Source organism: Gopherus flavomarginatus, chromosome 9 (genome assembly GCF_025201925.1).
Source record: "Gopherus flavomarginatus isolate rGopFla2 chromosome 9, rGopFla2.mat.asm, whole genome shotgun sequence".
NCBI lineage: Eukaryota > Metazoa > Chordata > Testudines > Testudinidae > Gopherus > Gopherus flavomarginatus.
This window is the reverse complement of record NC_066625.1, coordinates 75,140,222-75,166,041: the sequence shown is the minus strand read 5'-3', so window position 1 is coordinate 75,166,041 and position 25,820 is coordinate 75,140,222. Positions and strand designations below refer to the sequence as shown.

The 25,820-nt window shown below is 40.9% G+C and overlaps 1 protein-coding gene across 3 annotated transcripts in view; it reads right to left on the bottom strand.

Annotated features, from left to right (window-relative positions):
• ADAMTSL3 (ADAMTS like 3) overlaps positions 1–25,820 on the bottom strand; it is a 293,413-nt gene that overhangs the window by 12,640 nt on the left and 254,953 nt on the right. For 2 of the 3 annotated variants that reach the window (XM_050966618.1, XM_050966619.1), the window contains exons 23-26: positions 25,385–25,513; positions 7,513–7,695; positions 5,276–5,395; positions 3,740–3,952 (exon numbers count right to left, since the gene is read on the bottom strand). In XM_050966618.1, the coding sequence (XP_050822575.1) occupies positions 3,740–3,952; positions 5,276–5,395; positions 7,513–7,695; positions 25,385–25,513 (645 nt within the window). The remainder of the gene's footprint in view (positions 1–3,739; positions 3,953–5,275; positions 5,396–7,512; positions 7,696–25,384; positions 25,514–25,820) is intronic. The other variant, XM_050966620.1, reaches the window with a different exon arrangement.

Below are 25,820 nucleotides of genomic sequence, written 5' to 3'. Positions count from 1 at the left end.
GATCTTATTACTCCAGACTCCTTGCATAATTTCAAGATTTAAGAGAATCTTGCCTGGTATAAACTATAGAAAATGCACCTAATGCATAAATAATTAGCCACTAAGGCATCTGGCAAGATGAAAGAGAATTTTTTTTTTTTTTAAAAGAACCCACTATGTTAAAGGCTGGTCATCTCCAACAGCCATAGACCTTATATTGGTCACAATTCCAAATGATTTCCTTTCCACACACTACCTCCCGCCCCTTTGTTTTTGACACTTGGTAAAAGACGAAGTACTATGCAATGTTGACAGATTTTTATGTGATTACAGAAGGAGTCAGATTTTTCTGTAATAACCAAGAATAATTGATAGCTACCAGCTGTGTCCACAGCCTCAATCCTACAGCACATGCTGAATTCTTTAACTTATTGTTTTTCAGTGTTTCCTAATTACTTTTGGGTTTCTTAAAATAATATCAAAGCAGAAATAGTCAAATTTACTGGCTGCAATAGTGATGGAGAAACTGTATTGTTTGTTTAACTATGATGCCATGGTGCAGCAGTGTCCTCAGTATGCCTACTGTCAGGGGAGGCTCTAGCTTTTTTGCCACCCCAAGCACGGCAGTCAGGCAGCCTGCGGGAGCTTGGCTGCAGGAGGTCCCTGGTCCCGCGGCTTCGGTGTAACCACAGCAAAATTGTCGACGAAGCCACAGGACCGGCGGACCTCCCGCAGGCAAGCTGCCAAAAGCTGCCTGACTGCCACCCTCGCAGGGACCAGCAGGGCACCCCTCGCGGCTTGCCGCCCCCAGCACGCACTTGGAGCGCTGGTACCTGGAGCCGCTGCTGCCTACTGTACAAAAACCACCAAAGAATTCCTTGCATTTTTAAAAAGGTTTGGATATATAAATGATGAACCATCTACATGTGCAATTCTCAAAATCAAAGCTCATGATTGGAAAAAAATCCCCAGTAAAAATACTGACCAATATCAATATGAAATGTATTGGTAAACAAACAAGGTGCAGGCAGATAAAAGACAACAGATGCCATATACTTAACTAGATCTATATGCAGAACTCCACTAGCTTCAATGACTTACACACTCATAGAGTGAGACCCTCCTTGTAACGGGGACAGGAATCACTCAGTGGTTTGAGCATCGGCCTGCTAAACCCAAGGTTGAGAGTTCAGTCCTTGAGGGGGCCATTGAGGGATCTGGGGCAAAATCAGTACGTGGTCCTGCTAGTGAAGGCAGGGGGCTGGACTCAATGACCTTTCAGGGTCCCTTCCAGTTCTATGAGATAGGTATATCTCCATATTATTTTTCTAATAGATTTAATAAATTAATACTTCACTTTACTTTTAAGTTCAGCTTTGTCATCAGTAGGCCATATTTTGACCATGGATACAAAATTACTACACTGCAGTAATCAGATAACTCTGGCTCTGATCCTGCAAGCCCTTACATACTAAAGTAGTCCTCACTCACATACATAGTCCGGTGGCAGTCATTGGACTACTCATGCTTATCAAAGCAAAGGATTGCAGGATCCCACATTATATCTTCTGTTGATCTTTTGTCAATAAACAGTAAGCCAAATCATATTGCTATCTGTAAAATATGAGGAAGGCCCTTTATTTTCGATTTTTATGTTGTTTAAAATTCCTCAGGGATTTATCAGTGTTCATAATAAAAATTTATAAACAGGTGAAAATCAGTGCAAAAAGTAACTTCACAGTTTTCTGCATAAATATCAGAATTATTAGGGGACCAGAGGACAACAAAACAGCAACAAATGGAGAAAAGTAAGAGTACTTCTAACCCAGCTTCCCACTCCAGAATGAGAGACAGCAGCTTGAAAACCTGGGTGGACCCAGGGATCCCCAGACTTGGCTCCCGACTCCAGAGGGAAAGATGGCGGACTGGTAACCTGTGCAGCCCAGATAACCGACCTGCCATCTCTCCTTCATTTCAGAGCAGGCCTAGAAATGGAAGAGGTGGAGGAGGCAAGGGTGCCATCTCACACTGCCTTCTCCACCTCTTCTGCTTTCAAGCCCACTCTAGAAGGAGAGATGGAAGCCAGGAATTACTTGGACTGCTCAGGTTATAGAGCCACCATCTTTCCTTCTGGAGCAGGGCGCCAGGTCTGGTGAGTTCCAGACCTTCTTATTTTGAAGAGCTAAGCACTGACGTATACATATGTATGCCTACATATACACATACCTCTACTTAATGTAATGTACTGGATTTTTTTTTAACATAATCAGTATTCTCATGTTCTTGAGTGGTCCAAAATTCAGGTGAAAATTGGTAAAAATATGTATAATAGCTTTTGTAAAGCCTGGGGTTTTTTGGTTAAAAAAAATCAGTAAAAACTGAAAATATAAGGCCTTGTACATGAGATATATGATAAATAACTGCTTCCAATTTTCAAAAACATTTGATTTTAAAATCCCTTTAGAATTCTCCTGATATTGAATTATTGGGTGAGAATTTCAAAAAATGTCTAAGGAAGGCAGGTGCCTAACTCTGAAACTTTAAATGGAACTTGGGTACATAGCTTTCTTAGGCACTTTTCAAAATCACACCCCCTACTCTTATTATTTGTTATGAATGAATTATAGGGCACATTGAAGGCTTATGAACTTCACAATAAAGTGTTTGCAGATGGGGTCTACTCTCCTGGAAGCACATATGTAAGGTATCTCTCTCTCTCAGGCCCCATTCTTACACTGTGCAGCCAAATGAAGCTAATGGGGCTCTGTACATGAACATATCACAATGCAGGATCAGGGCCTTATTGGCTACTCTTAAAAAATTAAAATTAACATTGCCTTGATAGCTGCAGTACTTTCCAGGTATGACCTATAGTAAATACAGAGTAGTACAGTATAACTGCCAATACTGAGGTTACCCTATCTATTTATTAAAGGTAAACTGGTAAATTTAAGGGCAACCACTGGAATAGATTTAACATTGTAATACCAATGAAATGTTAATATTATAATTAATAACTTTTCATACACATTCTAAAGCATCTAATATTTTCAATCTTTATCCCAAAGACCATTTTGTTAGTCAGATATACTATCACGATGATAATATATATGGCCTGTTGAAGCAGAAGTTTGTGTATGATTGGCCTGATTTAATATCTGTAACATATCAAGTCACTGAATTAGGTTCTTGATAACATATTATAAAATAAATGAATAAAATGAGCTTTCACATAAAATTCAAGGCCTTGATCCTGCAAACATGTATGCACCTGCTTAACTTTAACTGACTGAAAGGGAACTACTCACATACATAAAATTGAGTATACATATTAGTGTTTACAGAACTGGGGACTTGATACTTTATGTGTAAAAATAAGAAATAATAGACCAGGGGTCAGCAACCTCTGGCATGCGGCTTGCTAGGGTAAGCACCTTGGTGGGCCGGGCCAGTTTGTTTACATGCCGCGTCGGCAGGTTCAGCTGACTGCAGCTCCTACTGGCGCGGGTGAGGGATGTGCTGGGCGCAGCTTCCTGTCACCTCCATTGGCCTGGGCAGCGAATCACGGCCAGTGGGAGCCGCAATCGGCCGAACCTGCTGACGCGGCAGGTAAACAAACTGGCCCGGCCCACCAGATGCTTATCCTGGCAAGCCGCGTGCCAGAGGTTGCCAACCCCTGCAATAGAGCTATAAAATTCTCAAAACATTAGGAAGAAATATTATTAAAAAGTAAGAATTTGTCATAGAATTTTCAACAAACCTTCCTTCTTGACATTTACCCAAACAGACAATGGTTTTACAGTAGTTGAAGTCTGACATCTGTATTGTCCAGCAAATTGACCAGACACAGTGTTCACCTCTAGGATACGTCCCCCAACCAAGGCTCTATATACCAAGTCGTTAACTTCCTCAACGGGACGATTTCTGAAGAACCAACGAATCATGTTTCCATGATTAGGATGCACTGGACAACCTAGAAATCAATGGCATTTTAGTATTTTTTTCTAAGTTTAATGTATATATTGTGTTTTCTATTTGTGCACAGGTGTGTGGAAGCTTCCCGCAGTATAAGTAAAAAGAGGGGTATGTATTAATTTACAGAAGTCTGAGGTAAGGCAAAACTAGTCTCAAGTGCTCCCAGGTGAGCTATCTTCCACTCAGCTAAAGTGGACAGCTCTATTGTATATTTGCCACAATAATTTACATTCTCCCTCCACTTTAAGTGAGAGTTTATTACGTTCTTTATGAACCAAATGTGAAATCCTGACCCCATTGAAGTCAATGGTAAAACTCCCATTGACTTTGACAGAGTTAGGATTTCACTCCAAGACTGTGAGCCATGTTTAAATGTGGCTTACATGTTGCTGCATACCACTTTATAGAAACAGACAAATTAGTTGAAATGGAGAACTCAAAATCAAGTTTACAGTCCAGGTGGATCTCTCTCAGTTTTCAAGGGCAGCTCATAGAGAAACTTCACTATTCAGTCCAATGATGATTCGTTTAGAGCGACCTTGTGATACGCAGAGTTACCATTTTTAAAACGGTTTTTGAACAATTCCTTATACAAAAATTACACTCCATCATTTCTTACTTTCTCCCTCCTCAGTAAAAATCTGAGAGAGAAGATAGCATGTCCTGAAGGCTAACAAATCAGGGCTCTGACAAACCAATGCAGAAGTAAAGATAATGGCCCATAGGAAAATTGGAAGAACCCGCAATATTTCAACAGGAATGTGGTGAACCCTTCAGAATGACAAAATCTGGGTGAAAACAATAAATCAGTTTAGCATACAATCATGATATATTGGCACGGCTATATTTACATGCAGGACTACACTAAATAGCAAGATGGTTGTGAGCAACTAAGAACCAACAAAATAAAATTGTTCATATGGCTGTTATATATTTATTGCTCCTCCTTCAGTTTTGTTTCTATATTTTTAAATTTTAAAATAAGTCCTGAATTACTAGCGCCATTGTTTGTCATATGGTACAATTTTTTAACAGCAGTTAATGATAATGTTGGAGAATTCACTGAAGACCATAACACAGCATCATTGCTTGTTCCATCAAAATGCACCACAGTTGGGGCAGTGTAGAGTGTGGTGACGAGGCAGCGTTTCGGGACATCCTCCAGTTCCTGATTGCAGACGTTTCTCAAGAGATAAAAATAGATATTCTTTGGGGTTTAGTCTTTGTGGTGGGGCCATCCTAATCATGTCCTTTCCATTTAAATAAAATTATTACTAACAAAACTTTTAATTCTAACAAGAATGATGCCAAGGCAACATACCTATCCTTAGCAGATCACCACGTATCACACTAATATTTGTACCAATTCCAGATGCCACCAGGACACGCTTCCTCCTGCTACCTTTTGTTGATACAGTGTTAGTCTCTGGAAACTTTTGTTCTGGAAAACAATGCATTATAATACTAGATAAAAAGATATTTACAAGGATGATTTTGATCAAATTGTCCAATGCTCTATTTATGAAACAGTAGAATTACAGTATTTTGGAACTCTTTAGGATCATCATCTTGTACATTAATGCACCAGACCACAAAAAACATCTCTTTCTTTAAAAGGTTTTTCAGAGTAACATTTGTTACTGACACTCATTCAAAATTTCATCTTTTAACAGAACAACCCTGTTATCCTTCTACTGTAATAAAAAAAATTACCAAAACTTTGACCTTGTTTACTGTTTCTCATGACAATGTCATTTATCCTTTCATTATCAGACATTCATATGAAGCAATATTTTAAAACCCTCTCTTTGGAGCCAGCTCAACTCCTTTCTTCCTTCTGATGGAAATGTGACAAATTGCTAAAATAATAAAAAGAAATCTCTTAAAAATCTGCTCTGCATGGTAGAGGTTGCATAATATGGATGAAATTATATGCCTGTCACTATAGTAACTTCTTTTTTCACATTAATGCCAGGACAACTGCCAAAACCATGGTCAATCTGTCAATACACATAGTTCTTACCATTTTGTCAAAGTTTATTTTTAGAGAATGTACATATTATACATGATCCTTCCTCCTCCTGTGGTTTAGGTCTTTTATTGCTTTTTTACTACTTTCTCAAGCTTGCTCCCATTAATTGAACTCTTCTGCATTTTTTATTACGTAGAATAACAAGGAAGCATCTGATATATTTGTGTGCATGGTGGTATATACAGATGACTGTGACTAACCCTGCACTGACATAAAGAGGAGACAGGGGTGCACTCATTTCCATCCCTCCTCAGTAGTGGCCAGTCAAATCTTTACTCCTTATATTCCCTGAGAGAGAGAGAGAGAAGACCACTGCCTGACCTACAATGCCCTGCAGGGCTCCTGATCATTCAAGGCCCCTCTAAAATAGGTAGAAGCTTCAAAGTCCAACTATAGCCCAGTCCTCAAGTCCTGACTGACAAAACTTCCTCCCCATTGAAATCAGTGGGAGTTTTGCTTGAGCATAGACTAAGAATTGGAGGATTTGGCCCCTACTACCTACTTCAGATTCACTTAAATCAGTGTCAGGTGACTGGGATCAGAAATAAAGTTCAGGCTCTGACCAGCAGTTCTGTGACACATCTTTAATTACACTGCCCTCTTCAGAAACATCTGGCTCCTCTGCTTCAGCCAGGAAGCTGGAAACCATGAGTGTATCTTATTGCCACTGTTTACAGTAGGCTCTACACCCTCACTCTTACAAAGAGACTCGTATCCCCCCAAATTTCTTACCTGCGGAAATAGGCCCCATCATCTATGAGCCAGGTAATAATGTTTGTGTGCTTAACAGTGAGGGTTTATAATAGAACTCAGCATGCTTAGCTAGCACAAAGTGTTTGGGGAGTTAGTCTTTACAGATGGAAGATCCATTCACTGGGGATACTTTGGAGTCAAGGTTGCATTGTAGGATTTTACATGACTAATCTATTTACAGTAGAGTTGATTAACCAGACATTTTTAGTTTTTCATTTTCAGCTTCTTACCCCTTACTAGGGTAAATAAAAACATTCAGGGTGGGCTGCTCATGTTCTATAATTTTTATTCTTCACTTGTGTATGTTTTATTGCCCTCTGAGATTAGAAGTACAACTTCCACTAGGGTAAGTGGATTGCTCTGGATTTCCTTGTAAACCCTGCCCTCTGTCTCCAGGTGAAAGCACCATGCATTCTTTAATCTAGATTTATCTCTCACAGAGTGTCAACAAGACTCTAGAAAACCCAGGTCTCTTGCTTAAAGGCTATTGGCTGTTGCCAAGAAGATGGCACAGTTGCCCAGTGGCAAGTAGATGGAGCCCAAGAAACAGACATCAGAACTCATATTTTCTGGCTCAAAATTAGCATAAACAGATAGTATGGAATGAAAAACATACTTCAAAGGGCCAGGTTCCATCAGGAAATTCTAAACCCATGTCAATTAGAGGATTAACTATTTTTCCAAACACATCCCTATCCATTCTAAGAACAACACTTTATAACCAAAATGGTTTGTCATTGCTTATGAATGATGAACCACGATTTTACACTTACCGAATAAGTGAAGGACAGATGTGGCTACTGCTTTTCCAAGAGCACTGGTTGCTGTGCAGGTATATGTTCCTGCATTTTCAAATGAAACATTCTGCAGAAATAAGGACCCATTCAAAAGCAAGAAAGAATTGTTTCGTAGAGATTCTTTCTTCTTAAGCCAAGTTACTTTCGGTTGGGGAACACCTTAAAAAGGCAAATAATAAAAATGCTGACCACCTTATATAAACCTTGGGTTTTATCTTTTGCACTGCTGCCCATCACTGTAGTATTGAGTGCCTTGAGTTCTAATGTCATTTTTCAGACAGTGCAATAAAACAACAGCACTTTTAATAAAATAAGCACATTTTTGCATTCACAACAAAATATCCTCAAATGGGTAGTTCTCATTTATAATTCTCAGTTCTAGTAGTACTTCAGCGCAGAGCAGTGATAAAAGGTTAAGCACTCTGTGGGAAGCTAACAGAATGGCTTTACAAATGACTGTCAATCCTCAGAAAGTGATATATTACAATTTAAGGGCAAAAGCTCTATATCAATGTTCTAGTGATTTATTGCATTGGATAACATGAGACTGCTCACATGAATAAGGACAACTCATGTAAAGCTTTCAGGATCCCGTCCTTATTTCGAATAGCATCCTATGTACAAACTGCATCTCAGAACACATCACAGGATAAAATAAAGCTACAAAATTCTTAAAACAAAAGCAGAGAAAGAGAGTAATTACGGGTCATAGTATACACGTCGGGGGAAATATGCACATGAGATTTGAGAATAGATGGGGTCAATGTGTGCCAAGAATACAAGAAGGCTGTTCCATATGACAGGAGCTGCAGAGATTACCTGTATCAGCAGCACGTGAAGGGATAGAGAAGAGAATAGTCTGACAAAGAGCCTCAATCATTAACACTCTTATTGTTGTGCTGCAGAAGGCTAACTGTATTCTAGCTGCTTTTTAATTAAAATTCTGTCATCTTTGCTATAATAACCATTAACTTCCAAGAATTCACTAGTCTGATACTTGACATCCCAAGTGTCAAACTATGAATATTTTTTTCTTCTAAAGGAGTGATGTTTGTCAATTAAACAGCATTATCAGTACTGGATGCTTTCTAAAGTTGCTCTTATCCCCAAATATCTGCCTTTAAATGGAAATTTTGCAAGCCATTAATTCCAGCACATTAAAAGCACTTTATTGCTGGCCCTTCATGCCAGCTGCTGGATCAGGGGCATTCTTCTGAGGTCCCAAAGGTCCACTGAAATCACACTGAATCACTCTGTCATATCTGGCACGATGGCCAACCTGAGAGGGGCACTATGCATGTTGCATATGAAGCAGGCATGAAAAAAAGCTAAATTGTCTTCTGCACAATGTATTCTTGCCTAAAAACACTTATCATTGGTCATTTAAGGATATTATAATAGGTGGACCTACCTGATTATGTGGGAAAACATTTGGAAATATTAACCATATTGAATGCTAATTCAGTCCCCTTTCTTTACAGATCATTGTGTGGTATTGCTTTACAGATTATGTCTTCATGATGTGGAATGGCCCTTAAGAAGAACTTTAACAATTCAATCACTGGCTTAGTACTTTCAATGCACACCTCTCACTTTCCCTTCAGGATAATAGGAACCAGATATATTTTTTGGATTCAGCTATTTCACTGAAGGGAAATGTTCCTCACACCAATTTGTCTAGAAAGCCTCCATACAGAAACACTCTACCACATTATCAAAGATTTAAACTAGACAATTTAGCAACTAGTAAAAGTGTTTTTAGGTTCAGAAGATTGTGTACCACTGAACAAAATAGCACAAAACAAGCTCTGGTCTGTAGTGTGCACAAGAGTCCAAAATCAGAAGTTATCTTTCAACTTTTTCAGAAGAAGCTTTATACCATTTTGAGAAATCCTGCTGGGATTAAGAAGAGCTCTTGTTTTAAAAGTCCCTTTTGTAATTAACCCAAACTTTCTGGCTAACATGAATCCTTCTCAGAGAGTAATGGGCCAGTTTACATCACAGACAGTGTTATTTGTTTGATAACTTGTTATTTGGAACACTGTTCTCAACACAGCATGCGCGCGCGCACACACTAACATAGTCCAAAATGTACCCAATTCCTAGGATTCATCTGTATTCTTAATTTAAATAAAATACAAACCACAAAGCACAGTCTAAGCTTTCTTACAAGGTTGTCGTATTCCTAGGGTTTCTCCCTGTGAGGTAGCTCTGTCCCTGCTCCTTGTTCTTTCTGACCCTCTTTGGGGACATCTACATAGAGTGGTAGCCTGCGGCAGCAAGTCTCAGAGCCAGGTTAACAGACTTGGGCTACCGCGCTAAAAGTAGCTGTGGATTTGTTGCAGTGGGGGCTTTGAAGCCTAGGGAGGTGGGTGGGTTTCAGAGCCCAAGCCACAAATCTAAGTCTTTTAAGGCCTGTACTGGAGCTAGTGAGTTCTCCTAGCCTGGGCTCCAGAATAAACAAGGAATCTGAAGAACAGTCCTGCCTCTCCCTGCAGGTCCCAAACCCCAGCACCTCTCACACCCGCTTTGTAAGTCAATTGGAATTATTAGTAAATAATCTTTCTTTCTGCTTCAACAGCCTCTGTGAATTTCTGCTCGGCGAAGTCTAGCAAGCAGTACAGCCCATGCTGGGAGTTCCTCAAGCGATTGAAGCACTGATTTTTCAAACCCTGCCCCTGAAAAGGAGGATGGGGCTAAGGAGTAAACAGAACTGCACATGGCTGTTTTGCAGTTTACCCCCAATAGAAATGCAGAGTTATCCTTAAATCTGCTACGTAATATGAGGGAGAAAATATGGGGAAAAAAAATCTAACGTCTTTAAAAATTTAATCTAATCTGGGACAACGAACACTATTATGCTTTAATCATAATTGTATGGTTATTACGTGGTATCAGTACAGTGCAGAGTTGAGGTTGTTTGAATTCCTTTACTGTTCATTTCCGTGCCTCAATATGTTTGGATTTCTTTTAAGGTTAATGCTAACTCTGAATTTCCTGGGATGATAATATATGTTTTGCAGATAACTGCAACATCCCTATAATGTATTTTACCTTAAAATTACTGATAGATACGTATGTGCACGTTGTGTTTTTATCTGGAAATTGATAATAATTAAGCTTATGTCTGATACAGAGTGGGTTTGCGTTACATTTAGTTCAGTTGGCCTCCCTGTGACCATTTTGGGGCTCTTGCCCTAGTTTTTGCATTTGATTCCCCCCCATCTTCTTATTAACTGAAAAATGATCCTTTTGTGAGTGGGGCTGAGGGCTACTGGGCTATTTGGTTAAGGATGGTTGGATTTTCCCTTGAGCAGACTTTCTAGTTCTTCTCTTAAACACTGAGTGGCAGCTCCTGAATTACAGCCAAACTAACTGCAGTAAAGACATTCCCTTAGGGCAGTGGGTCTCAACCTATGGGCTGCTTGTGGCTCAATCAGCACACAGCTATGGCCCATGAGACATCCTCAGGGCCATACAGGTAGTCTATATCGTGTGTGGATGTGACTCAAATAACACAGAGAGCTGCATATGTGGCCTACAGTGGTAAACAGGTTGAGAATCATTGCCTTAGGGTATATCTACACAGCAAAGAAAAACATGTGGCTGACCTGTGCCAGCCAACTCAGGCTCGTGGGACTTGGGCAGTGGGACTGTTTCATTGCTATGTAGACTTCTGGGCTCAGGCCAGAGCCCAGGCTCTAGTTTCCAAACCCTGAAATCACTCTGTCACACTATTCTGGCAGTGAACAGAGGCCATGGGGCAGGGCAGGGCAGTGTATGCTGCTGTGTTCCACCATTCAGAGCAGCCCAGAGGCAGCCACGTCAGGTTGCTGTAAATTAGAGCAGCCCCATACTCCATTCCTTGGAGCAGCCCAGAATCTGGGAAGCATAAAGGTAGCGTAAAGCTTTCCAGGCTGTGCCTTATGAGATGTGTATCCAGAGACATGAAGCAGTCTGTCCAGAAATTGTTTTTTACTGTATGGTGATTTAAGGTCTGGAGATATTCATCCTACAGATGGATTAAAGAAACAAAGAGGCAAAAGAAAAACATAAAGCAACAGCTACTCCTTTACCTTCTCATAGGGTCCCCTGGCCACTCTTTGCTCTTGGATACGGAAGCACGCACATTTCAAGCAGTTTTGCACCCATTCAGTTTATCTGTATGTTCATGCTTCCAATGACAGATCTGTTTCTGCCCAGACTCTCATACAAGACACTGAGTTCTTGCACACACTGTCATTTCTCAAATTCCTATCAGCAGAAACTCTGACTTTTGGAAAATACTCTAGAAAAACTATTTTTAGAAGTGCATTTACCTTTTGCACACAGCCTACATTCAGCAGTGCTTCACATACAATCCTTTCTCTCAAGATTACACACAGGGCCATAGCCGATTCACAAACCTCATTTTTACACTTTTGTTGATTAGCCTTTCATTATGTAGCTTCCATCTAATTTGGCTTTAAAAACTACCCCGTATTTAATACTAATGAGCTGAGATATTGCTTTTATTTTTATTTTTGTTTTTTTTTGCTGCATAACAAACGAACTATCATCAGGTCTTGTGAACAGCTGGGGCAAGGCATACTGTTTTCTCCCATTCCTCCTGTGACAGGGCTCTTACAGTACAACTTTAAGAAGCACTGAATCAGAGGACTTGTTCACATACTCAGGATGTGGTACACACCATGGCATAGAAATCAAGAGCTGCCTTCCCTAGAAAGAATAGTTAAGGCTTGTGTTTTACCCTTTAAAAGCTCAAGTAAATAAGCATTAAAAGTTATTATAAATATTAAGAAGGTTTTTTTGCCAAACTAGTAATAGGACTATGTAGAGGTTTTCCCTCTTAGCAGTGACAAACTGAACAGAAGCCAAAATGTTATTTAATCCTATTTGCTGAAGTAGGACTTAAGTGGTACCTAGCCCTCTGCACAGGAGTGAATTTCACCCTGCGGATCTGATTCTTATTTCCATGAAGGGCTATTAACTGGGCTTTTAAAAAAAAGCATAAATTATATTTACTTACATTTTAGGGCCTTTTTAGGGCCTTTTTACATTCCCAGAATGATGTAAAATGTACTTAGTGTAAGGTTATGTCTGCACTGCAGATCAAAGCATGCTTTGCAGCTTGAGCAGACAGACATGTGCTAGTTCTGCTCAAGCTAGCATGCTAAAAATAGCCCTGCAGCTGGGGGTAGCATGGGTGGCAGCTCAGGCTAGCTACCTGAGTGCAAACTTGCCTGGACCCGTTGGGTACATATTTGTGCTGCTAACCTGAGTCACCAACAATGCTACCCCAGGCTACTCTGCTATCTTTTTGAATCCATGGCCCTGTGACTACTTTAATTTATGCTGAGGGCTAGTTTGACTGCCAGCCAATCCCAGAATTAAGGGAGGCAGAAAGGTAGCATGCAGTCACCCCCCTGGGATCAGTGCAACTGAGGAACAAACCCATAGGTGTCTAACCTTCCCTAAAAAATCATAAGGTTTTGCAACTCTGGGCACAATCCAGTTCCCACGGATGTCAATGGGAGTTTTGTCATCACACCCTATGGCTTCAGTTGAAGAAACCACATAAACACATGATTAAATCCATCCCTATTAGGGAAAGCAATTAAGCACATGCTAAAAGTTCAGCATGTCCATTACTGCCCTTCCTGAACAGAGATGATTTCCTGAACGGGGGCCTGATTAGGTTTTAAAATAATCTTTACAACTTTAAAATCAGAATTTTAATCCTGCAATGGATCTAAACACTCTGATATTAAAACTATCTGCTATAGATGTAAGGAGCTATAAAACCAATTTTAAAGTTTAATCTATTTCTCTGACATCAAACAGAGGTTACTGGTGGAAAGTAACCTCTGTTTGATGTCACAATGTTCCATGGAGGAAAAGGAAAGTTATTTTCTACAATGAGTGACCTTGGGACAGCAAATATTATGGAAAAATATTCCAGCTTTGGAGAGACTGTGAAACAAGCATTCTAAAAAAAGTCTACACTATAGGGTAGCCTTACAATATTCAGTGTTTGAAAACAAATTTCCTCCAATCTTGAAAGCCCTATGAATTATTACATGCTATAAAAATCTTGGCCTACTAAACGTTACTCTAAAACATTAGATATTTCTTAGGAACTTTTCCCCCCAGTCATGCAGAGTCTCATAAAGTATCCTGAATTTCCCATTCAAGAGCAAGGCAGAATTGTGCTGGCACAAATCACGTTTTGCTGAACACTATTTTTCCAAAAGTTTACTTAACTTTAGAAGCTAAGCTAGCGTATCTTCTTTAAGAGGAAAATACTATGGCTCAGTAACTTATTCCATGAAAGTCACCTGAATATTGCTTATCCTACAAACACATATCTACAGCAGAGTCAAACTTATTTCTGATAAACTTTTTGAGCTCATTTCAAACATTCTTCTCTCTAGCAAAAGTGACTTAAATCCTTCTGTACTCATGTGAATTATCTCACAGGGAGCAATGTTGGGTCACAATCCTTCTATGGACCCAATAATTGATTCTATTGAAGTTCACTGCAAGCTAGCACTGACTTCACAAGGAGCAGAATCTGCACCACCCTTTGGTTCTCTAGCTGCCACTCAAGGAGAACTCAATCTCTCAATGCTGGCCTTACCATAAGCTGAACTGAGGCGGCTGCCTCAGGTGCTAGACTGTGCGGGGGGAGAGGAGGGCACCACTAGGACCCAGAGTGTAGAAAATTGTGTCTGCTGCTGGTGCACATGTATTCTCTCTGCTCTAGATGCACAGAGATGGTGGAGTGCTGTGCTGGAGGAAAAAGGGCACAAGAGACATGACAGGCAGGCAGGAGAAAAGGTGAGAGGGAATAACAGAAAGCGTCAGGAGCTGCAGGGAGAAAGAGGAAGAGGATCCTCTTATGTACCTCTCTACCATCCCCAGGAGCCTGGACTGATTCACATCAGCTTCTCAGGGAGATTCCTGTTTCCTGCTGCTTCCCTGAACCCACTTGAGGAGAACAGGCAGTCAACTGAAATAGTAGGAGCCAGTTAAGCCCTTAAGATGCTGATATCTTCCCTCACTCAGGCCCTGCTACGAGCCTGTTATTTGTCCCCTTCAATTGAGTGTTGAGAGACATTATTGCTGGCACAGAACAGCAGTCATCAGTGAAAGAAGAAAATGCCCCTCTGAGGCAGCATTCAGAAAAAGAAAGCAAGCAAAGAAAGCTTTTCTATCTAAGCAGGAAGGAGCTATCCTGAGATACATAGACACAAATGTTCACAGTGAGCCTTCCAGACCCAGTGAGGATGAGAGTGGTGAGCAGATGCCTGATCTTCCAGTTAGTCAGAGTGCAGGTGACCTGGCAGCTACTGCAGCATCCATATCTCCATCTCAAGTGGATGTAACCATGCACGTTCCTGAAGAAAGGTGTAGATCACAGAAGAGTGTGGTGGAGGCGCAAGAAACAGCTGCTGCTGCTGAGTTTAGTTCCTTAAGTCTAGATGATCCAGGACTGTGGACCCATTTGAGCAGTAGCCTGAGGGACTTCCATGTATTGCATGGGCCACAGCAAATGAAAAACTTCATGTTCCCTAAAGACAATGATAATAGAAGTTTCCATCCAACACATTACTGACGTGAAATCCCCAATGGTGACAAAGTGGAGAGGCCATGGCTTATGTATTCAAAAACCCAGAATGCTGCATACTGTTTTTGTTGCAAACTCTCCTGTCTAATGTTCCAGCCACATTGGGTTCTACAGGAATAAAGGACTGGAAAAATCTGGCTAGAAATCTGGCATGCCATGAGAAGGCAGCATATCACCATAGGTGGAAAGAGCTTGAGATGAGACTAAGGTTAAAGGCCACCATAGATTATCAGCATCAAGAGAAGATTCCATCAGAGTCTGTTCACTGGCAAAATGTTCTGAAAAGGCTCATTGCCATTATGAGAATGCTTGCTACCCAAAATCTAGCACTGTGTGGCACTTTAGATCAGCTGTATGTGCCGAACAATGGAAACTTCCCTAAAATTGTGGAGCTGATGCCTGAGTTTGATACTGTACTCCAGGAGCATCTAAGAAGAGTCACTACCCAAGAAATGTAAACACACCATTACCTTGGAAAAACAATTCAAAATGAGATCATACAGTTACTGGTAGCAAAAGTCAAACAGAAGATTGTGGCAGATCTGAAGTCAGCAAGATATTACTCTGTTATTCTGGACTGCACATCTGACATCAGCCATACGGAACAAATGTTTTTAGTGGTGCATTTTGTAACAACAGAACATAGTGAAAATGTCCCTGCAATGGTGACTGTCAGAGAGCATTTTCTAGAATTTATTGATATTGATGACACTACAGGAGCTGGCATGACAAATGTGCTTCTTAAAAAGCTGGAAGATATGGGAATTGCAATAGCTGACATGAGAGGTCAGGGCTACGATAATAGTACCAACATGAGAGGAAAGAACAGAGGAGTGCAGACACAGATCTGAAAGTTAAACCCTCAAGCTTTTGTTGTCTCATGCAGTTCTCATTCATTGAACTTGGTAGTCAGTGGTGCAACATCAGCTTCTAGTGAGGCTGCTAAATTTTTTAATGTAATTCAAAGCATCTATGTATTTTTCTCTGCATCAACTCATCGATGGCAAATTTTGAAGCAACATCTGGAAACATCCTCTCGGACACTGAAACTGCTCAGTGCCACATGATGGAAAAGTCAAGTGGAGGCAATAACGCCTATCAAACACCAAATTGGGAAGATAGATGATGCCATAGTTGTCATTCTGGAGGATAATGCTATGACAGGGACTGTTCATGAGAGAACTGTGGCAGAGGGAAATAGAATCACCAGAAACATACATAACTTCACATTTCTGTGTGGCTTAGTGTTGTGGCATGACATACTGTTTGAAATAAATGTTGTAAGCAAGAGACTCCAAGGTGTTGACCTTGATATATCTGGAGCAATGGAACAACTGGACAGTCTTACCAGTCAGATGAGGGATTTCAAAATGCTCTGACAAGCACACAGAAGTTGGCAGAGGAACTTCACACTGAAGCTATTTTCCTATCCATTCAAGAACACAAGAGTCACCGAAGAAGACGACATTTTGATTACAAGGCACGGGATAATCCCATAAGAGACCCCAAACAACAACTCAAAGTCGAATTCATTAACCAGGTGCTAAATTGTGCAATACAGTCAGTTGAACGTTTCAGGAAGCTCAAGGAACACAGCAGTATATTTAGGATGTTGTATGATATTCCAAAACTCCTCATTATACCTGAAGAAGACCTACACCAGCAATGCAGGGCACTAGAGACAGTGTTGACACATGATGACGCACAATATTGATGCGAGTGATTTAGGTGGTGATGAACTGAAAACTCTTTCAAGATACATTTCAGCAGGATCAACTCCAAAGGCTGTTCTGGAATATGTGTGTGCAAATAAGATGACCATCCTCTTTCCAAATACTTTTGGTGCTCCGCGCATACTTCTAACACTTCCTGTAACAGTTGTCAGTGGAGAATGCAGCTTCTCCAAGCTGAAGTTAATAAAAAGGCAAATAGGCTCCACAATGACACGGAGGCTAGTCGGCCTTTCAACCATCTCAATAGAGCATGAGCTGGCCCAGACTGTGGATCTTCAGAAAGCAGTTCAAATCTTTGCAATCAAGAAGGCACGGAAAGCACCACTTTGATTATTCAAACAGACAAAAATGCCAGTGTTTACTATTCAGACAAGAAAAGCTACATTTGCTGTTCAGGCATTTGAAAGTTAAATGTTACTTACAATTTTTGAACAAGGTATTTTAAGTTCTCAGTTCTCCTTTATTGGGATAGGTAGCAGAGCAGTACCATGAGAGGAGAAGAACAGGAAGAAGGCAGAATTGAGACCTTTAAAAGTTTTGGCCCAAGCGAGAAGGCATGGGGGCATTGAGCTCCCTGCCTCAGGTACCAAAATGTTGTGGGCTGGCCCTGCAATCTCTGCTCCATCTACTGAAATTTAAGGCCAAGGTTTTTAAAAATAGGTGCCTAAAATAAGGCTCCTAAATCCCTACTTAGGCATCCAAATAAGTGGACTTACTTTCAAAACTGCCAAATTCTCATTAGCTCCCTCTGAAGTCAATGGGAGCTGCTTGGTGCTCAGGTTTTAAGTCAGGTCCTTATTCAGACACCTAAATATTGATTTAGGAGCCTAGTGTCGTTTTTGAACATCATGACCTATTTCTAAGCGACAACATAAGAATTCATGTCTGGCTGTGTCCCTACAAACCAAAATAATCACAACAACAGTAATCCAGATAATTGTTGAATTATCTTGCCTCTATACCTGTGAGCTGCAAGTGTAAGTAATACCACTGACAAAGATTTTGGTGGAACCAAACACTGCAATCCTGCAATATACCCTTGACTTCAGAGAGTTATGCCCGAGCAAAAACAACAGGGAAAAATGACACCCACATGTATCAATGTGTAGGGAAAATTGGTGGGGCACGTGGTGAAAGGGTGAGAGTCTCGGGAGCAAGGGAGGAAGACGCTTGCCAAGGATCAATAGGTAGCTCCTTCTTGTGGAAGTCTCTGGCACCAATTGGCCAGCTGGAAGACAGGAGCGCTGACTGGCCAGCATTTTCCTGCTCCCAGGATTCAGCTCAGTGAAGCGGTCACGTGGAACTTTTTTCAGCTCCGTTCCAGCAGCTCACCCTACCCACCTGAACTAGGAATGGGAACCCGGCCTGACAGATGCTGTGGGTTGAGCCAATCGTGTGATTAGGGGATCCGTAGGAATTTTCTCTCACCTGGGGCAAATGGCAAAGGACCAGGGAGGTTTTTTGCCTTCCTTGCAGCACCTACAACCCACTGTGGTTTAAGCAGGAAGGTGCTTAGTGCCTAACTGAGGTACTAAGACAGTGTTGTTTATTTGTCGCAACTTGCAGCCAGTTTCCAGTGCAGTTAAGAGTATAAAATGAATGGTTCCTAGAGGTAAAATATCTGAGATTTCAGTGATGGACCTTGGGTTCATGTGATAGGGTGAGACTTTGTGGCCTTCGCAGGCCAAGGTTCCCACTGTGCTGCACCCTCTGTCCCCCGTGCATGGGGAAGGATGCTAGGATTAAGGGAGAACTGGGTCCTGGGGGTAGGCTGAGGAGAGCCACCCCCACATTATAAGTTATATGTTTAGGAACCCTGTAAACCTTGTGCCAGTTATGGGTTATATGGTAAGGAGCCCTGTAATGCATACCTGGGAACCAGTTAAATGCCTGATACAGGAAAATATTGGTGACACCCGTCCCGAGTTAAAGTTTGATAAAAGTTGCAGCCTGCCACTTAATGTCATGCATTTGTCTGGCCTTATTTTGCCTTTGTGTCCACATCAATGGCCTTTAGTTTCTAAAGTGTAATTGTCCCTGACCAGGCCTCCTCCTTGATCAAGATGAACACTGCCTCAATTCATGTTTCTTTTGTCTTAAAAAGGTCATGCAGCCTCAGGATGGAGAGCTCCTCAGTGTCATGGAATAATTTCCCCAGGCCCTTTTTTAGGGAGGCTCCAGTGGCAATGGTCTGCAGGAGGCATCCTGTCCCCAGGAGGTGGAGGGCATTGGTGAGCCACAGGTGTCCAGGAGTCAGCAGAAAGCCAAATGAACTATCTGGGCATCCACCAAGATCCAGGCAGATTTCTGGGGATCTGTGTGTTCTGGGTTTGTAACTCTTAGCCATTCTTTATGGACGTTGTGATAGAGGTGGAGGGAATTCCCCTACCCAGCCCCCTCCAACCACTGCTACAATCTCCATGTGAAAACCTCACCAACTTTTCATTCCTTTGTACTCTGCAGTGGATTTTTCAGTAGGAGAGGCTAGTCAGGCTCAATCACTAATGACCAATATATCTATGGTCCCAAAGGGAAGTAAATATAAAGACTTGGGAAAGAGATACATGCCAGGAATTAGATTCCTTGACTGGAGTGTGTTGTCTGCTGAAAGGAGTTCAGGCAAATGAGGTGGGGAAGGGAGCACAGAAAAGAAAAAACGCAACAGTGTGAACAGGTCACTTTTTACAATCAGTCCATATAAAGGACAGAGAGATAAGATTAAGACACTTTCCCTTCATTAAGCTAATTAGGAATAGGAACATTTTGTCCTGTATTCCTGCTATTATATTTGATGCTTTTACAAAATACTATAGTGCCTCCTTATACAGACTTTTGAAACCCACTATTAATTTGCATTTAGGATCACAAAAGGGAAGCTAAACAACATGGATGATTCATAAGCCCAGGGATTTTACTGTTATAGCCTTCTCACCCCTCACGCTGATTTTTCTGAAGTGAAAAAAAAAATATAAAGGATAGAATGCCAACATCAAAGGCACATTTAGTGTAAGTAAATGAAAAGGACAGATGGAAGATCAGACTGCTCGCTTCATCTGAAACAATTTCAACTGTGCAAAATTGCTTATCTGATACTGATGGTACATAACTGGTTCATATCTGTTTAATGTGTGTAAATGAGAACCTCTAACAAGCTAACACAGCGGTTCAATATGTTTTGTATCATTAATGGATTTTAACACTATATTAGTATATGTAGAGCAGCAAAAGTATATTCAGCGCTATACAAAATATGGATTACAGTGCAGTCCCCTACTCTGAGAAGCTTCCAATATGAAATTCATTCAGAGGGGCAATAAAATGTATGTAGTCTATACCACTTAATACTCAGCAGCTTTCCTTTCTATTTTCTCACCAGAAGGTGGCACACAATGCACAGTTTATACATATTAGTCCATTTCCCATCTCCCATTTTACTTCAGCTTAGAACTTTCAGCCTTTTAGAATAAATAGAGTCTGACAGGTTTCGTTTATTTTGTGTAATAATCACAAAAGATCCTTTCTGAAAATACAATAAATGTTATCCAGGAGCAATTTGGAGCAAGTGCTATTGATATTTATACCATATATGTTGATCAAAAAGTAGTTGGCTATAACAGTGGAATATGAATCTCTCCAGAATGTTATAAATATCTCCTAACATATGTGGTGTGGGACCTATTATTATAAATTGAAAGGAAAATAGAAATCTATATTATTAGCTTCAGCAAATCAGTAGAAATAACTTTCTTAGCCCTTGCCCTGATGGTCTGTTACTTATTAGAATATATGCTTTACACGATATATCTCTATTTTTGTAATTCGAAACTGATGATTAGTGCATGAGAGAAAGTCTTTTGGAGAGAGAGAAAATCAAATAAATGAAACAGTGAAACAGGAAAAAATATGTGGCACATATGACATAATATTAAACCTTTTTGTCTGATGATGTTAATGGATACTTAAATTGCTTCATGTAACAGTCTAATAAACCTAGCATCCCAAAGCATTCTATTCAGAGGCATTATTTTTATAGGCTCTGATCATGAGTAATTCACTTACACAGTATACTGTACAGTCACTAACTGGCCACTAGGGGATGCTAGAAAGTTCATCCTTGTCCCCATCCTCACATCTGCAGCTCTTTGCATGCCGGTTTGCGTGGCAGGCTGCTCCTAGCCCCAGTAATTCTCCACTGTGGAACAGTGTTCTGCTAAATGAACCACTAAGGTGTCATTTTTGCACAGATCCATAACTAATATTTTCTGTATGTTGCAGTAAGAAAATTGTTACATGGACATCCACATGGACTGCACTGACAAGAGAGAGGGAAGTGTGTGCACAGCAGGACACAGAGTGCAAAAGTACAATATGTAAAGAATTTCCCAGAGAGAAACCCCTGGGTTACACAGCTGTAACTGAAAGTAGAATTTGGTTCAATTTAAAAAACACTAAAGCCAAGAAATTTAAACATTTTAAAATTCTGCCAACTACATAAACTATGCCATGGCACGCACACACAGACACCTTGTGGTCTTCCCTACATACATCCTTTTTTGTGGCATGGCAAGCATCTAAATGGCAACCATAGTCACTCAACATCAATGGGACAGCTGCATGAACAAGGTCTGCAGAATAGGGCCCTTGCTGAGCACACCCCAGCATACCTTGCTGAGCCCTGTCTGGTTACACTTAATGTACAAAAACAGGCAGGTTGTCATTCACAGAAAAGAAGTCAGACATTGCAGCTGAGCTAATGTATCCTTCTTTTTGCCTACTTATGAGAAAGGACAGTGGGGGAAAAAACACCTCCAGGACTAATCACAGTCTCCTGGATACTAAAAGAAGAAGGGGGGCAAGAGCGGGATAGCTCAGTGGTTTGAGCATTGACATGCTAAACCAAGAGTTGTGAGTTCAATCCTTGAGGGGGCCATTTTGGGGAACTGGGGTAAAAATCTGGGGATTAGTCCTGCGTTGAGCAGGGGGTCTGAATAGATGACCACCTGAGGTCCCTTCCAACCCTGATATTCTATGATTCTAAGAAGCCTACCTTCTAATCAACATTATCTGTAGGTACTGATGATGAGGAGAAAGAATGTGTAAACCCATAAGAATGGTCCTACTGGGTCAGACCAAGGTTCCACCTAGCCCAATATGCTGTCTTCTGACAGTAGCCAGTGCCCCGTGCCCCAGAGGGAATGAACAGAACAGGTAATCATCAAGTGATCCATCTCTTGTCGCTCATTCCCAGCTTCTGGCAAACAGAGGCTAGGGACAGCATAAACCCATAAATCCTACAGACCTATATTTGATATCATATCCATCGGATACTCCTTCAAATGGATTTCCTGAGGGATGAATAAATACAAAAGTAACAACACCACGTGCTTATAACTTGTCATTCTGAAGTCTCAAAACCACTCTGCAAATGTGGGAAGATATCAACATCCCCAGTTTGCAAGTGAAGTAACTCAGACACCACTTAGTTACACAGCAAGTCAATGGCAGAATCAGGAACAGAACCCAGGTCTCCTGGCTGGCAGTTCACTTGTAATCATGAAACTATGAAGATTCTGCATGAAAAGCAAAGCCATTATTTTATCCAAAGTATTGAATATGTTTTATTTACTACACGAGCTTCAGTTAAACCATTTCACAAGTAGGATATGAAAGATGGGGTCAATAACATAACATAGTACATTATTTCCTTTTCCTGGATATATGGACTAAGCAGTTTGGAAACTGCAATTTTAGTCAAAAATTGCTTATTCCTCAGCTAGGCCCCAATTCAACATAGCACTTAGGACATGCTCAACTTTCAGCACGTGACGTAATCCCATGGGGACTACTCACATGAGCAAAGTTATGCATACGCATAAGTGTTTGGAGGATCCGGATTTAAATGTGCTGTCCTTACAGAGTACAGAGAAATAGTTCATTCTTTTCCAGTGCACTTTTTCAGAGATCAAGCCCTAAAGTGTCTTGCATTTTCACCAGGGTTTGAAGAAATCTGTAAACAATGTGTTACTAACATTCTTTAAAAAAGTTATCATTTTTGCTAAAAAGCAAAACTCTGGAAGATTTGTTCCCCTCTCTTTAAATAAAATAGATTAATAAGGCTATTTAACTCTCTACTCTTGGAGCAATTCAGTGGTGCACTATTTTTGATTAATGAAAGGAAGACAGAAAAAGTGTCCTTACCTCATTTTCTAAGCTCATTTTTCTGCTGTTCGTTTGATGGAAGTTTTAAAAAGTGCAAGCTACATTTCTAATTCAAAAATAATAACTTCTACTTCCTCAGCAATTACAGGAAATAAAGCAATAAGATAAATCATTTTTAAGTCAACAGTGGTGTCAGTTTTAGCATAACTAAAGCCTGCCCCATTAACATACACAACTCCAAAGTGTGTGGAAATTAAAAGTCCTATGTGTGAATATTCATTGATATTTAGATTACTACAGGCTCACTCATCCTAACAAAATTAATACTAACAGTGTGACTTAAACTCTACTGAATCTGAGATACAGATCAGTTGTACAAAGAGTTGCCAAAATATAGCTGGAAAATATTACTTCCCCCAAAGCAAGAGCCTTGGTATGAACAGCGAAAAGCAGGGCCACATGGCCCAATATTCGTCTGTCTGGCACCACTACTATTTAAAGCTATTTGTAGAACTCTTTACTTTCATATATTTCTATCACTATTTTGGTCTAATATCAACATCTTTCTTCTGGACAACCGCAAATACAGTTTCCCAAAAACAATAAAAATGGACATGGCACACTGACTTGTCTAACCATTTATTTTCAATTAGTTGTAACTCTCATTGTTTTCAAGTACTAGTGCAAACTTATTGGCAATGTGCTAGCTGAACATTCACCTTCATGTTCTTGATTAAACAAGACACCAAATACTGACGCATATTTTATTAAAATAATTGGCAGGGTACTACTGTTATGGTGAATTAACTTTTAAGGTGATTAGTTTAAAGTACAGTGATGAAGAGATTAACAGGTAAGATATCTACCTTGCCTGCACAAAGCGAGATAAAGAAAATAAGACGAGACACAAAATTACCGTATATACTCAATCAAAAGCCGGTTCGTTTATAAGCTGACTCCCCCAAGATGGATAAGTAAAAATGGAAATTTTTTTATAACCCGTTCATAAGCCGACCCTATAATTCAGGGGTCAGCAAACTTTGGCTCCTGGGCCATCAGGATAAGCTGCTGGTGGGCTGACATGGTTTGTTTACCTCGAGCGTCCGCAGGCACAGAGGTAAACCTAAGTAAACAAAGTGTCCCGCACGCCAGCTGCTTACCCTGATGGCTGGGACAGCAACTGGTGGGTAAACTTTTTCGGGGGAGAAGCTGGGAGCCAGGGGAGTAACCCCTGTGACCACTCCCACACATGACCCCACCCCTAGCCTGGGACCCCCGCACCCTCCCCATCCCATCCCTTCCCATCTTATCTGGGGAGGTCCAGGGGAGGATGTCTCTGGCCTGGCTGGAGCTGCTCCGGCAGGCTGGGCAGCATGGCCACAGCCTGCTCTGGCAGGCCAGACTGGGCAGTGCAGCCGCAGCATGTTCCAGTGGGCTGGGCCAGGCAGCCACAGCCTGCTCTGGGGGGCTAGGCCAAGTGGTATGGCTGCAGCCTGCCAGCCCTGGAGCTGCAGCTGCTTTGGAGGCTGGGGGGAGAGCAGCATAGCCAGAAGCGGAGAGACTCTGGCCCCGCCTCTTCCCTCCTGGCTCCGCTGGCTGTGTTGCCTCTCCTTGCTCCCTCCGTTGGAGGAGGGGCTGTGTCCCACCTCTCCCTCTCTATACCTGTTCACAAGCCAATCCCCTTCTCTGGTGCTTCCCTTTTTTACTAAAAAAATTTGGCTTATGAACAAGTATATACAATACTTAATATATGTAACTTCTATTAGCCATAACTGCTGCTCCAGAAGTGTTGACCTAAAGAAGCTCTACAGACTTTTGTGACTTGGAATCTATAAGCCTCATCCTCCTTGTCTCTTTCCTGCAGCTGCAAAATGCTGGTTGTAATAGACACACTTATTTTACCATCAAATTTCAAGTTCTGTGAAGGTGAGACTGGAGATTTTATTTGCAGTTCTATATGGCCCAGACATGAGTATTTCCTATGAGGCAAGAGACTACAATGGTGCAGCAAATTTTCTGATGAGCAAGTCAGCTGGCTGTGGAGCCAGTACCTAAGATGGGCATCAGTTTTGTGGTCCTTAAACACTGTGCTGGGTCACAGACCATCTCATGGAAGAAGGAATTTTCAAAGCGAGAGAGGCAGCATGTGTGTGTACGTCTGTCTGTCTGGAGAAAACAAATAGAGAGAGATGAAAAGGAGTGACCAAGGCTGACCATGTCTAGTAAAAAGGAATCATGTTCTGCTGCTACCAATAACTTTTTTCAAGACTCCAGGTGAGCTTCTTATTCCAACACTACAAGGAACTCCAATGGTGTTCTTGCTTACCTGTCACTGGACATTCAACTGTAATGTTTGCTCCAACTCTTGCCATTATTACACCTCCAACAGTTACAGAGAGATTACTACCTTCCAGATTTGAGACATTTATTCCAGGGGACAAAATGACAGGAGTCTCTTCAAAAGAAAAGAAAAGAAATAATCAAGTTAAAATATATTTATTTCAAGTTTTATGTGCTTTATAGACCTTGTATTTAAAATTATCATCATTTAAGCAGAATTAAGGTTGAAAAGAAACATACTGATAGTAGGGTGAACGAATCAGCTAACTTGGCTCATGGCTGGCATGGTTTTAGTTGAACTACAGTTTAACAGCAATCAGAAATCCCTTTTTCTAGTTACTAATTCAGTCAAACTCAATCCAGATTTGGGAGTAGAGGATGGGTGTTAGTGCTAAACAAAGAAATGACACTCATGATACTAT